This window comes from Chlorocebus sabaeus, chromosome 6, assembly GCF_047675955.1.
Source record: "Chlorocebus sabaeus isolate Y175 chromosome 6, mChlSab1.0.hap1, whole genome shotgun sequence".
NCBI lineage: Eukaryota > Metazoa > Chordata > Mammalia > Primates > Cercopithecidae > Chlorocebus > Chlorocebus sabaeus.
Genome location: NC_132909.1, coordinates 54,510,402 through 54,522,959, shown reverse-complemented (window position 1 = coordinate 54,522,959; position 12,558 = coordinate 54,510,402). Strand labels below are relative to the sequence as shown.

At 53.2% G+C, this 12,558-nt stretch overlaps 1 protein-coding gene across 1 annotated transcript in view; it reads right to left on the bottom strand.

The window, feature by feature from the left end:
* FBN3 (fibrillin 3) overlaps positions 1-12,558 on the bottom strand; it is an 87,743-nt gene that overhangs the window by 68,389 nt on the left and 6,796 nt on the right. Inside the window, exons 8-15 of the mRNA XM_073017018.1 lie at positions 9,747-9,899; positions 9,476-9,658; positions 8,109-8,252; positions 7,913-8,032; positions 7,687-7,812; positions 3,314-3,436; positions 1,174-1,449; positions 855-908 (exon numbers count right to left, since the gene is read on the bottom strand). Coding sequence (XP_072873119.1) covers positions 855-908; positions 1,174-1,449; positions 3,314-3,436; positions 7,687-7,812; positions 7,913-8,032; positions 8,109-8,252; positions 9,476-9,658; positions 9,747-9,899 — 1,179 coding nt within the window. The remainder of the gene's footprint in view (positions 1-854; positions 909-1,173; positions 1,450-3,313; positions 3,437-7,686; positions 7,813-7,912; positions 8,033-8,108; positions 8,253-9,475; positions 9,659-9,746; positions 9,900-12,558) is intronic.

Here is a 12,558-nt window from a genome sequence, read left to right as displayed (position 1 = left end):
GGTGTGGTGATGCATGCCTGTAATCGCAGCTATTTGGGAGGCTGAGGTAGAAGAATCGCTTGAACCCAGGAGGCAGAGGTTGCAGTGAGCCAAGATCACACCACTGCACTGTAGCCTGGGTAACAGAGCAAAATGAAAAGAAAAGAAAAGAAAGAAAGAGAGAGAGAGAGAGAAAGAAAGAAAGAAAGAGAGAGAGAGAGAGAAAGAAAGAAAGAGGAAGGAAGGAGGAAAGCAGGAAAGGAGGAAAGGAGGGAGGGAGGGAGGCAGGGAGGAAGGAAAGAAGGAAGGAAGGAAGGAAGGAAGGAAGGAAGGAAGGAAGGAAGGAAGGAAGGAAGGAAGGAAGGAAGGAAAAACAAATTAGCAGGTCATGGTAGTGAGTGCCTGCAGTCCCAGCTACTCAGGTGGTATCGCTTGAGCCCAAGAGGTCGAGGTTGCAGTGAGCCATGATTGCACCACATCACTTGAGCCTGGGCAATAGAGTGAGATCCCATCTCTGAAAAAGGGTGGGGGTAATCTTGGACACAGATACACATACAGGGAGAACACCATGTGAAGATGGAGGCAAATATGGGGCAGCGCCTCTGTGAGCCAAGAAACGTCAAAGATTGGTGGCCACCACCAGAAGCTGGGACAGATTCTCCCTCAAAGCCTCCAAGGGAACCAGCCCTGCCCGCACCTTGATCTCTGACCTCTGGCCTCCAGAAGTGTGAGAAACAACTTATGTTATCCAAGCCATCCGGTCTGGGGCACTGTTACGGGAACCCCAGGCAAACCGAACGGCCCCTGACCACAGCTCTCCCCACATCTGGCAGGGGCAGGCTGGCTGCTGTTTGGAGGGGCTGGGCTCCACTTACCTCGACCATCCGTGGTAATGCCAAGCCCACTGCTGCACAGTGCCTGGAACTCGGCTGGGGAAAAAGGGACAGAGTGAGATGGGTCAGGGAGCTTAGCCATGGCTTGGATTCAGCCACAGGCAAGGATGAGGTCCCCTGGTCTTGGGCAAGAGTTTGGGACTAAGACGCAACTCCACACCCCAGAGAGAAAGCAGCTCCCTTCAGCCTCTTTGTCAGAAGAGCCTCCACTCCATGGGAGCTACAACCCCCACCACAAGCGAGGACCAGTGGAGGCGCTCAGACCAAGGAGGCCATGGGGATCAGGCAGCCAGATGCTCACCGGAGTTCTTGGCAGGACAAAGCTGGCAGGGCTCCCCAAAACCATGGTCTGGGTTGGCACAGCAACACTCAGACTTGGTGATGGTGCCAGGGAAGGGGCGGGCACAGGAGCCCTTCTCGATGGCCCCGTAGCAGGTGCTTCGCACATGGGTGTCCATGCACAGGCGGCCATCTGTGCCCACTGCCAGCCCCCCCAGGCAAAGGCAGCGGAAGGAGCCCTCGGTGTTGATGCAGTGGCCGTTCACGCAGATGCCGGGCGTCTGGCACTCGTCAATGTCTGCAGAAGCCGTGGGGGCAAGGGGATGGGTTCCAGCCTGCTCCCTTCCTCTCTCCCCTCCCCATCTCCCACCATTTCCATTTTCCCAGCTCTTCTTCTCTGCTTCTTTGTTTTTGGATGGAGTCTCGCTCTGTCACCCAGGCTGGAGTGCAGAGGCACAATCTCAGCTCATTGCAAGCTCCACTTCCCAGGTTCACACTATTCTCCTGCCTCAGCCTCCTGAGTAGCTGGGACAACAGACACCCACCACCATGTCCAGCTAATTTTTTGTATATTTAGTAGAGACGGGGTTTCACCGTGTTAGCCGGGATGGTCTCGATCTGACCTCGTGATCCACCCGCCTCGGCCTCCCAAAGTGCTGGGATTACAGGCGTGAGTGACCGTGCCCAGCTCTTCTTTGCTTCTTGCTCCCTTTCTCTCTCCCCTCCCCATCTCCTACCCTTTCCATCTTCCCAGCCCTTCTGTTTATTTCTTTTCCAGTTTCTTGTCTTTCCAGTTTCCAGTTGTCTGTGTCTCTGTTCTCTCCTCCTCTTGTCTCCTTCCTCTTCTCCTCCCCCATTTCTCCCCATCTTTCTTTCTTTCTCTGTACCTTTAAACACATTTTCCTTTTTTTTTTTTTTTTTTTGAGATGGAGTCTCACTCTGTCGCCAGGGCTGGAGCGCAGTGGCGCGATCTCGGCTCACTGCAAGCTCCGCCTCCCAGGTTCACGTCATTCTCCTGCCTCAGCCTCCAGAGTAGCTGGGACTACAGGCGCCCGCCACCACGCCCGGCAAATTTTTGTATTTTTTTTTTTAGTAAAGATGGGGTTTCACCGTGTTATCCAGGATGGTCTCGATCTCCTGACCTTGTGATCTGCCCACCTCAGCCTCCCAAAGGACTGGGATTACAGGTGTGAGCCACCATGCCTGGCCTAAACAAATTTTTTAAAGGCAGGGTCTGACTCCCAGACTGGAGCGCAGTGGCATGATCGTAGCTCACTGCAGCCTCTGTCTCCTGGGCTCAAGCAATCCTGCTGCCTCAGCGTCCTGAGTAGCAGGGACTACAGGGGTGCATCTCCACGTTCGGCTAATTTTTAAAATTTTTCTATAGAGATGGAGTCTCATCATGTTGCCCAGGCTGGTCTCAATCAAACTCCTGAGCTCAAGTGACCCTTCTGCCTCAGCCTTCCAAAGTACTGGGATTAAAGGTGCATGCTACCATGCCCAGCTAATTTTTTTTTTTTTTTTTTTTTTTAGGTAGAGATGGGGTTTGACTATGTTGCCCAGGCTGGTCTCAAACTCCTGGCCTCAAGTGATCCTCTAATCTCAGCCTCCTAAAGTGCTGAAATCACAGACGAACCTGGCCCCTCCCCACCTTATAACCCATCTCTTTTTTTTTTTTTTTTGTCTTTTGAGACAGAGTCTCACTCTTGTCACCCAGGTTGGAGTGCAATGGCACAATCTCTGCTCACTGCAACCTCCACCTCCCAGGATCAAGCAATTCTCCTGCCTCAGCCTCCCAAGTAGCTGGGATTACAGGTGCCTATGACCATGCCCGGCTAATTTCTTGTATTTTTAGTAGAGACGGAGTTTCACCATGTTGGGCAGGCTGGTCTCAAACTCCTGACCTCAAGAGATCCATCTGCCTCGGCCTCCCAAAGTGCTGGGATTACAGGCATGAGCCGCAGCACATGCCTCTTCCTTTCTTCCTTTTCTTGTTCTTCGCTTCTTCCCTTTTCCCTCCTCCTCTTTCTCTCCCTACCCCTTCTCTTCTCCTTCTCTCATGCTCATCCTGTCCCTGTCCGGTCCCTCTCCTCTTCCTCCCCCTCCCTCTGCTTCCCCATCTCCCTTCTCCCCTCCGCTGGCCAGTCTTGCTCCAGGCTTACCCATGCAGTAGCGGCCGCCAGGCGCCAGCAGGAAGCCAGGTTTGCAGAGGCAGGAGAAGCTGCCATCCTCGTTGAGACACACGCCGTTGACGCACATGGTGCTGGTGGCACACTCGTTGTGGTCTGGGGACAGCAGGAGAGGCTGGGTCCAGGCAGGGGGCTGGGTGCCCGGCCCACACTGGGACCCTCTCTCTCCCTCCTCCAAACTCCAGGGCTGAGCCCCCCAGGATCCCTCCCTGGGATGTGGGAGGCAAACAAGCTGTGGTTGTCTGTGACTGTGTGTGCTTGTATATTAGTCTGTCCCCTGGGATGTAAGTTCCCTGGGGCACGACCCCTGTCTTGCTCAGGCTGCATACAGTAGGTGCTGCATAAATATTTGCTCAAAGCTGAATAAAGGTGGTGGGGGTTGCATAACATTGGAAATTTATTAAATTTCAGTGAATTGTTCATTTTAAAATGTTTAAATATTTTTAAAAAGACTATTATTATTATTATTATTTTTTGAGACAGTCTCACTCTATCACGCAGGCTGGAGCACAGTGGCGTGATCTCGGCTCACTGTAACCTCTGCCTCACGGGTTCAAGCAATTCTGCTTCAGCCTCCCGAGTAGCTGACATTACAGGCATGTACCACCATGCCCGGCTAATTGTTTTTGTATTTTTAGTAGAGATGGGGTTTCACCATGTTGGCCAGGCTGGTCTTGAACTCCTCACCTCGTGATACGCCCACCTCAGCCTCCCAAAGGGCTGGGATTACAGGCATGAGCCACTGCGCCTAACCTCTTGTTCACTTTTAAATGATTAAATTTAGGTTGTGTGAATCTTACTTCAATTTTACAAAAAGGAAAGAGAAATAAGGTTAGTAAGAACATGGTCTAATTTAACGGAAGGTGGCAGGCGCAGAAATGAGTTGTTTTCCAAAATGTCAGTTTTAAATAATAAACGACTGAACATACATAAAAAAAAAATAAATGCATGAAATGCCACCGCAAAAATTTACACATGAGCATTCACAGAAGTATTATTCGTATTATTCCTAACAGCAAAAAGTGAAAACAAACCAGTGTCCTACTGATGAACGGATCAACACACCGTGGTCTATTCATGTAACGGAACATTATTCAGCCATGAAAAAGAATGAAGAAGCCAGGAATGCTGGCTCATGCCTGTAGTCCCAGCTACTCAAGTGGCTGAGGCGGGGGGATTGCTTGAGCCCCCCAGAACCCCTCTCTGGGGTGTGGGAGGCAAAAAGCTATGGTTGTCTGTGGCTGTGTTTGCTTGTGTATTAGTCTGTCTGTTAGGATGTGAGTTAAAGTCCAGCCTAGGCAACTGGGTGAGACCTAACCATAAAAAAATAAATAGATGGCCGGGCGTGGCGGCTCACACCTGTAATCCCAGCACTCTGGGAGGCTGAGGTGGTCAGATCACCGGAGGTCAGGCGTTCGACCACCAGCCTGGTCAACATTGTGAAACCCCATCTCTACTAAAAATATAAACGTTAGCTGGGCACAGTGGCACACAGCTGTAATCCCACCTGCTCAGGAGGCTGAGGAAAGAGAATCGCTCGAACCTGGGCAGCGGAGGTTGCAGTGAGCCAAGATGGCGCCACTGCACTCCAGCCTGGGAGATAGAGGGAGACTCAAAATAAGTAAATAAATGGATAAATATTATATATGTGTGTGTGTGTGTGTGTGTGTGTGTGTGTGTGTGTATATATATATATATAAATTTTTTTTTTTTTTAAACAAGGGCTAGCTCTGTCACCCAGGCTAGAGTGCAGTGATGCAATCACAGCTCACTGCAGCCCCAAACTCCTGGGCTCAAGTGATCCTCCTGCCTCAATCTCCCGAGTAGCTGGGACTACAGGCACACACCACCATGCCAGGCTAATTTTTGGGTCTTCTGTAGAGACAGGGTCTTGCTATGTTGCCCAGGCTGGTCTTGAACTCCTGGCCTCAAGCGACCCTCCTGCCTTCCCAAGTCCTGGGATTACAGGTGTGAGCCATCAAGCTTGGCATTAAAAAAAAAATTTGTTTTTTTGAGACTGAGTCTCGCTCTGTCACCCACACTGGAGTGCAGCAGTGTGATCTTGGCTCATTGTAGCCTCCATCTCCTGGGTTCAAGCGATTCTCCTGCCTCAGCCTCCTGAGTAGCTGGGATTACAGGCATGTGCCATCACACTCAGCTAATTTTTGTATTATTGGTAGTGACAGGGTTTCACCATGTTGGCCAGGCTGGTCTCAAACACCTGACCTCGAGTGATCCTCCCACCTCAGCCTCCCAAAGTGTTGGGATTAGAAGCATGAGCCACTGTGCCTGGCTCAAAATTTATTTAATTAAAAAAAAAAAAAAAAGAGGCCTGGCATGATGGTTCACGCCTGTAATCCCAGCACCTTGGGAGGCCGAGGCAAGCAGATCACGAGGTCAGGAGATCAAGACCATCCTGGCCAACGTGGTGAAATCCTGTCTCTATTAAAATACAAAAAATTAGCCGGGTGTAGTGGTGGGGGCCTGTAGTCCCAGTCACTCAGGAGGCAGGGGAATCACAATCACTTGAACCCGGGAGGCGGAGGTTGCAGTGAGCTGAGATTGCACCACTGCACTCCAGCCTGGTGACACAGCGAGACGCCATTTCAAAAAAAAAAAAAAAAAGGCCAGGCGTGGTGGCTCACACCTGTAATCCCAGCACTTTGGGAGGCCAAGGTGGGCGGATCATGAGGTCAGGAGATGGAGACCATCTTGGCTAACACAGTGAAACCCCATCTCTACTAAAAATACAAAAAAATTAGCCGGGCGTGGTGGCAGGCGCCTGTAGTCCCAGCTACTCAGGAGGCTGACTCAGGAGAATGGCGTGAACCTGGGAGGCGGAGCTTGCAGTGAGCCGAGATCATGCCACTGCACTCCAGCCTGGGCAACAGAGCAAGACTCCGTCTCAAAAAAAAGGAAAAAAAAAAAAGAAGCAGCAATACACGCTGCCATATGGATGAATCTTGAAAACATCATATTCAGCAAAAGAAACCAATCACAGAAAACCATGATTCCCTTTTGTCCAGAACTGGCAACTTCATTGAGTCAGAAAACCGATTTACCTAGCACCCAGGGCTGCAGGTGAAGACAGAGAATTATAGAGTGACTGTTAATGAATACCAGGTTTGTTTTTGAGGCAATAAAGGTATTTTCCAGTTGGGTTGTAGTGATGCTTGTCCACCTCTGTGCATATACTAAAAACTGTTGACTAGTATACTTCAAATGGCTAATTTTATGGTATATGAATTATATATCAATAAATGCCAAAAATGTCTTTTTAAATGAAGGAATGCAGAAAGCACAAGATCCTTCCACCCGAGGGAAGACTTGAAGGCAGACCTCCTGAGATAAGGTGACAGAGTCAAGGGGTTCCCTTGGGTTATGGCTTGTGGCAGCCAAGTCCCCCTTGGCTTCCACAAGCCATAACCCACCATATTCCAGAGAAAGCTGATGGGGGCGCTCTACAAGGTGCTGATCTCAACCCCCACACCACCCACGCCCCCACCCCACCCCCACTCCACCCCCCCCCGGCCCCCTCATCCGCCAGGCTCTTCCGAGCCATCCTAGGATGGGGAGGGACCCTGCTTCAGGCCAGGGTCAGGCGGTTGCCGTGTGGTCTTGCCCAAAAGACCCTTTCTTTTTGTTTTTTATTTTTTTGACAGTTTCACTCCTGTTGCCCAGGCTGGAGTGCAGTGGTGCGATCTCAGCTCACTGCAACCCCTGCCTCCCGGGTTCAAGTGATTCTGCTGCCTCGGCCTCCCGAGCAGCTGGGGTTACAGGTGTCTGCCACCATGCCCGGTTAATTTTTTGTATTTAGTAGAGACAGGGTTTCCACTATGTTGGTCAGGCTGGTCTCGAACTTCTGACTTCAGGTGATCCACCCACCTCGGCTTCCCAAAGTGCTGGGATTACAAGTGTGATCCACTACACCTGGCCTTCTTTTTTTTTTTTTTCTTTTTAGGAGATGGAGTCTCGCTCTATCAGCCAGGCTGGAGTGCAGGGGCACGAGCACAGCTCACTGCAGCCTCAATCTTTTCAGCTCAACAGATTCCCCTGCCTCAGCCTTGCAAAGTGCTGGGATTACAGGCATGAGCTCCCAAGGCTGGCCCCAAAAGGTCCTTTTTTGTGATTCATGGAATAAATTCAGGAAGGAGGAAACGAAGGGGAGAGTCAGAGTGGTCGGGGGATAAGAAGGGTCTAAGGTGGGTTGCTGGGTTCAGAGGTGAGCAGAAGAGACATCGTAGGGAGGGAGGTGGGTTTGGGGGCAGAGTGAAGATTTGAGGGGGCTGTAAAAGGCAGCTAGTGGGGCCAAGAAGCCCCTGCCCACCCGCCCACCCCCAACTCACCCACACAATTCTTGCCATCGGGACTGAGCTCGAAGCCTGCATTGCAGACACACTGGAAGCTGCCCTCTGTGTTGACACAGCGGCCCAGGTGACAAAGGCCGCCACTGACAATGCACTCATCCACATCTGTGGGGAAGGCAGGTGGGCAGTCAAGAGGCGCCCCCCACCCTCCAAGCCTGGGCCAGAACCCCCACCATCACCCCCACTCTCGGATGGACAGCCATACCCACGCATGCCTGCTTGGTGGGCGTGGCCTGGAAACCCGGGTAGCACCGGCAGTTGTAGGTGCCAGGGATGTTGACGCAGTCACCGTGGTGGCAGGGGCTACTGGTGCATTCATCTACATCTGAGAGGAGAGGACCCTGAGCCCCCGCACCAGCAGGGCAGTGAGAACCCACCCTCCCCACCTGGCCGTGGCTCACCAATGCACTCGCCACGCACGTCCTGGGTGTAGCCCACGTTACACTCGCAGCGGTAGCTGGAAGGCGTGGGCAGGCAGCGACCATTCAGACACAGGTTGGTGAAGTGTCGGCAGATGTCAATGGTCTGGTTCAGGGTAGCAGTGCCTACGGGTGGGGCCGGCAGAGGCATCTGAGCAGTGGCTGGCCCCTGCCCCAGTCTGGAGCCTGGGCTTCACCTCTCTGGGCCCAGATACCCCCTCCTCTAAGGTTGGCACCCTGCCCCAGCTCAGATTCTGCCCTCTCTCACCCGGACAGTCCTGCCTTAGATTCAGAACTCCAACCTGGGACCTAGATCCCTCCAACCTGGGGCCTGGATCCCGTCAACCTGGGGCCTAGATCCCTCCAACCTGGGGTCTAGATCCCTCCAACCTGGGGCTTAGATCCCTCCAACCTAGGGTCTAGATCCCTCCAACCTGGGGTCTAGATCCCTCCAACCTGGGGTCTAGATCCCTCCAACCTGGGGCTTAGATCCCTCCAACCTGGGGTCTAGATCCCTCCAACCTGGAGCCTAGATCCCTCCACCCTGGGGTCTAGATCCCTCCAACCTGAAGCCTAGCTCCCTCCAACCTGGGGTCTAGATCCCTCCAACCTGGGGCCTAGATCCCTCCAACCTGGGGCCTAGATCCCTCCAACCTGGGGCCTTAGATTCCTTCAATCTGGAGCCTAGATCCCTCTAACCTGGGCCCAGAGATGCCCGGACTCCCACTCTGGGCCCAAATCCTCACTATGGGGCAAGACCCCAACCCAGGCCTAAATCCTTCATCTCAGACCCCCACACCAGACCAGAACTTCCCACCCAAAGCCCAAACCCTGACTTATTTATTTATTTTTTTTAGAGAAAGGGTCTCACTCTGTCCCCCAGGTTGGAGTGCAGTGGCACAATCACAGCTCACTGAAGCCTCCAATTCCTGGGCTCCAGCGATCCTCCTGCCTCACCCTCCTAAGTGGCAGGGACTACTGGTGGCATCACCACACCTCGCTAATTTGAAATTTGCTGTAGAGACAGGGTCTTGCTATGTTGCCCAGGCTGGTCTCAAACTCCTGGCCTCAAGCAATCCCTCCACCTCGGCCTCCCAAAGGACTGGGATTACAGGCATGAGCCGCCATGTCCAGCCCAAACTCTGACTCTGAGGACCAGATTCTCCAGTTACCTCCATCCCCATTCACTACCCGCACTGTCATCCCTACTAGCAAGGCCAGGAGTTCCCCCTCCAAAGCCCTAACCCTCTCTCTGAGGCCTGGACACCCTCCCCTGTTCAGAGCTCTCTCCCCAGATCCAGGACCATCCTTCAAGTCTTGGAATGTTCCTCCCAAGCCCCAAGTCTCACCAATATTAGAGTTGCCAGGGCCCAGGCTGGGGACCCCACGCCCATCGGAGCCATGGGGGTTGAGTTGTGCCGGCCCAAGACGGGCGCCCATGCCATTGGATCCAAAGCCCAGGAGGCCAGGGAAGAGGCCAGGGTGGCCGGGTAGCAGGAGCAGCCCCTGTGCGCACAGTTGCTGGAACTCATCTGCAAGGAAGCTGGGTTGAGGCCAGGCCCTTGGTCCTCCCCTGTCCCCTCCTCCCCTGCAGCCCTGTAGGCTGCAGCTCTTACTCACTGGAGCCCCGAGGAGGACACAGCTCAGGGGTCAGGCCAGCCGCCCAGCACCTGCCCTTGTCGCAGCAGCACTGCCTGCGAGTGTGGTGGCCGGTGAGGTCTCCGGCACAGCGGCCCCCGAAAAGCACTGAGAAGCAGGTGCCAGCCCGGTGGTCTGTAAAAGATCAGAGGGTGAGCCCATGAGCACGGGACATCAGTGACCAGAACTGGATCCAAATTCCAGCTGTAGCAGCACTGCCTGTAGGACGGGTCTGTTTGCTGCTCTGTGCCTCAGTTTCCCCTCCATAAAATGGGGACACTTAGAGCATCCACCTCACCTGGGGAAAGTATTACCTGGATGAAAAATCTGACATAGTCCAGATGCAGTAGCTCATGCCTGGAATCCCAGAACTTTGGGAGGCCGGGGTGGGCGGATCACTTGGGGTCAGGAGTGCAAGACCAGCCTAACCAACATGGCGAAACCTCGTGTCTACTAAAAATACAAAAATTAGCCAAGTGTGGTGGCAGGCACTTGTAATCCCAGCTACTTGGGAGGCTGAGGCAGGAGAATCATGAATTGATTGAACCCAGGAGACGGAGGTTGCAGTGAGCTGAGATCTTGCCACTGCTCTCTGGCCTGGGCAACAGAGCAAGACTCTGTTTCAAAAAATATAAAGGGCTGGGCACAGTGGCTCACGCCTGTAATCTCGGCACTTTGGGAGGCCGAGGCGGGTGGATCACAAGGTCAGGAGTTCAAGAACAGGCTGGCCCCGAAACCCCATGTCTACTAAAAATACAAAAATTAGCCGGGTGTTGTGGCACGCACCTGTACGTGGGAGGCTGAGGCAGGAGAATCACTTCAACCCGGGAGGCAGAGGCTGTAGTGAGCCGAGATCGTGCCACTGCACTCCAGACTGGGCGACAGAGCAAGATTTGGTCTCAAAAATAAATAAATAAATAAAAATAAAAAAAGAAAAGTTTGACATGTGGCCAACGCCCGTTCAGTGCCATCTCTTATCACCAAGATTTCCAAGTTATCACACAGAGGTAGTGAGCTCCCCATCGCTGCAGGCATCCAACCACACTGAGGAAGACCCATTGGCGGGGAAGGACTGCCCCAGTGGGATGCCAGGCAGGGACACCGAGATCTGCAGCTGTGTGTCTTTGCTTGCTGGCTTCAGGCATTACGCAGCAGCCTAATGTGAATTTCAGAAAGGGGTCCCAAGGAGTTGAGGGGATGGATTGATGACCACAGCCCCCGGGGAGACTGAGGCAGACAGGCTCCCCAGGTATGAGAACCACCAACACTCTTCCACTTCCCACTGCGCCCTCAAGGTCAATGGCTTTATGCAGCGATCGGATTTCTCAGGCTCTGGCTTAAAGAGCATATTTTTAGGCTTAAAAATGCACAGAGCTTGGCCGGTAGCCCACAGTTTAAAAAACTCCTCCCAGGCGCTGGGAGGGCCACTGAGAGCCGCCCCTGACCTGCCCCAAGCTGGGAAAACACGCAAATGTTTCCACCTCTCTGGTCCCCACCCCGTGCACCTGGGGACCCCCCAGGTACGTGTGTGGGAGTCAGGGTTTTTCGTTCTCAGTCTCACCATAGCCCCTCAAAGGGGGCCGGGCCTGCCCAGACGAGGAAAGGTCAACAGACTCCTCCAAAGTCACACAGCTGCAAAAGTGGGAGGAGGACGGGAAACTCGATTTCCCAATCTCAGGGGGCCCAACAGGCAACAGCCCCTTAAGCAAGAGAGACAAAATATAAGAATTTTAACAAAAATGCTCAGGCACGGTGGCTCATGCCTGTAATCCCAGCACTTTGGGAGGCCGAGGCGGGTGGATCACCTGAGGTCAGGAGTTTGAGACCAGCCTGGCCAACACGGTGAAACCCCATCTCTACTAAAAATGCAAAAGTTAGCCGGACGTGGTGGTGGGTGCCTGTAATCCCAGCTACTGGGGAGGCTGAGACAATCGTTTGAACCCAGGAAGTGGAGGTTTGCAGTGAGCCGAGATCGTGCCATTGCACTCCAGCCTGGGGGACAGAGCAAGACTGTGTCTAAAAACAAGAAAATAAAAGAATTTTATCAAAAATGATCCTGTCATTGCTGTAAGTACACATCGTGAGCTAAGTGGTCCCAGCCTCAACCTCACCTGCTGTCCATGAATGTGTATTAAGTATCCTGTAAGGCACCAGCCCTCTGCAAATTACTCCCCAAAAGATATCTTCCCCAGTCTTCACTGAGCTAGGTACTGCTATCATCTACCATTTTACAGATGGGGAAACTGAGGCACAGAGCGATTAAGTCACTTGCCCAAGGCCACAGGGTCTGTGAGCTGCCCTGGGTGGGAGTCCCGGACTAATTCCAAAGCCTATGTTCAGAGGCTGGTTTGTCAAATCCAGGGTCTCCTCTTTAGCAGTGGACAGAGGGCCCCGCAGTCCAGGGGATATGTCCACTGCTACCCCAGTGCCAGCTGTGGCGGCCCCCAGTGGTGGAGACCTAGAAAATCTGGAGTTGGCCACAGCGTACCAGCTGAACTCCAAACACAATATTCTCAGCCCTGCCTGGTAGTGGCCTAACCTGAGGTGACCAGGGTGACGCTGGAAAACCTCCAAGCATCCACTCCTGTCTCCCCAAAGCAGGACGTTGTCCATCCTCCACCACCAGCGTTCATGTTCCTGGCCAGCCCTATTGGCCACAGGCAACTTCTAGGGCCTGACATTCAGCTTATCAAGACAGCAAAAGAAGGAGTGAGAGGCCTGAGCGTGCAGGGTGGGGGGTGGGTGCCCGCTTGGCCAGGCCAAGTGTCGGGGGGTTGCTTAAGGGTGGGCCTGC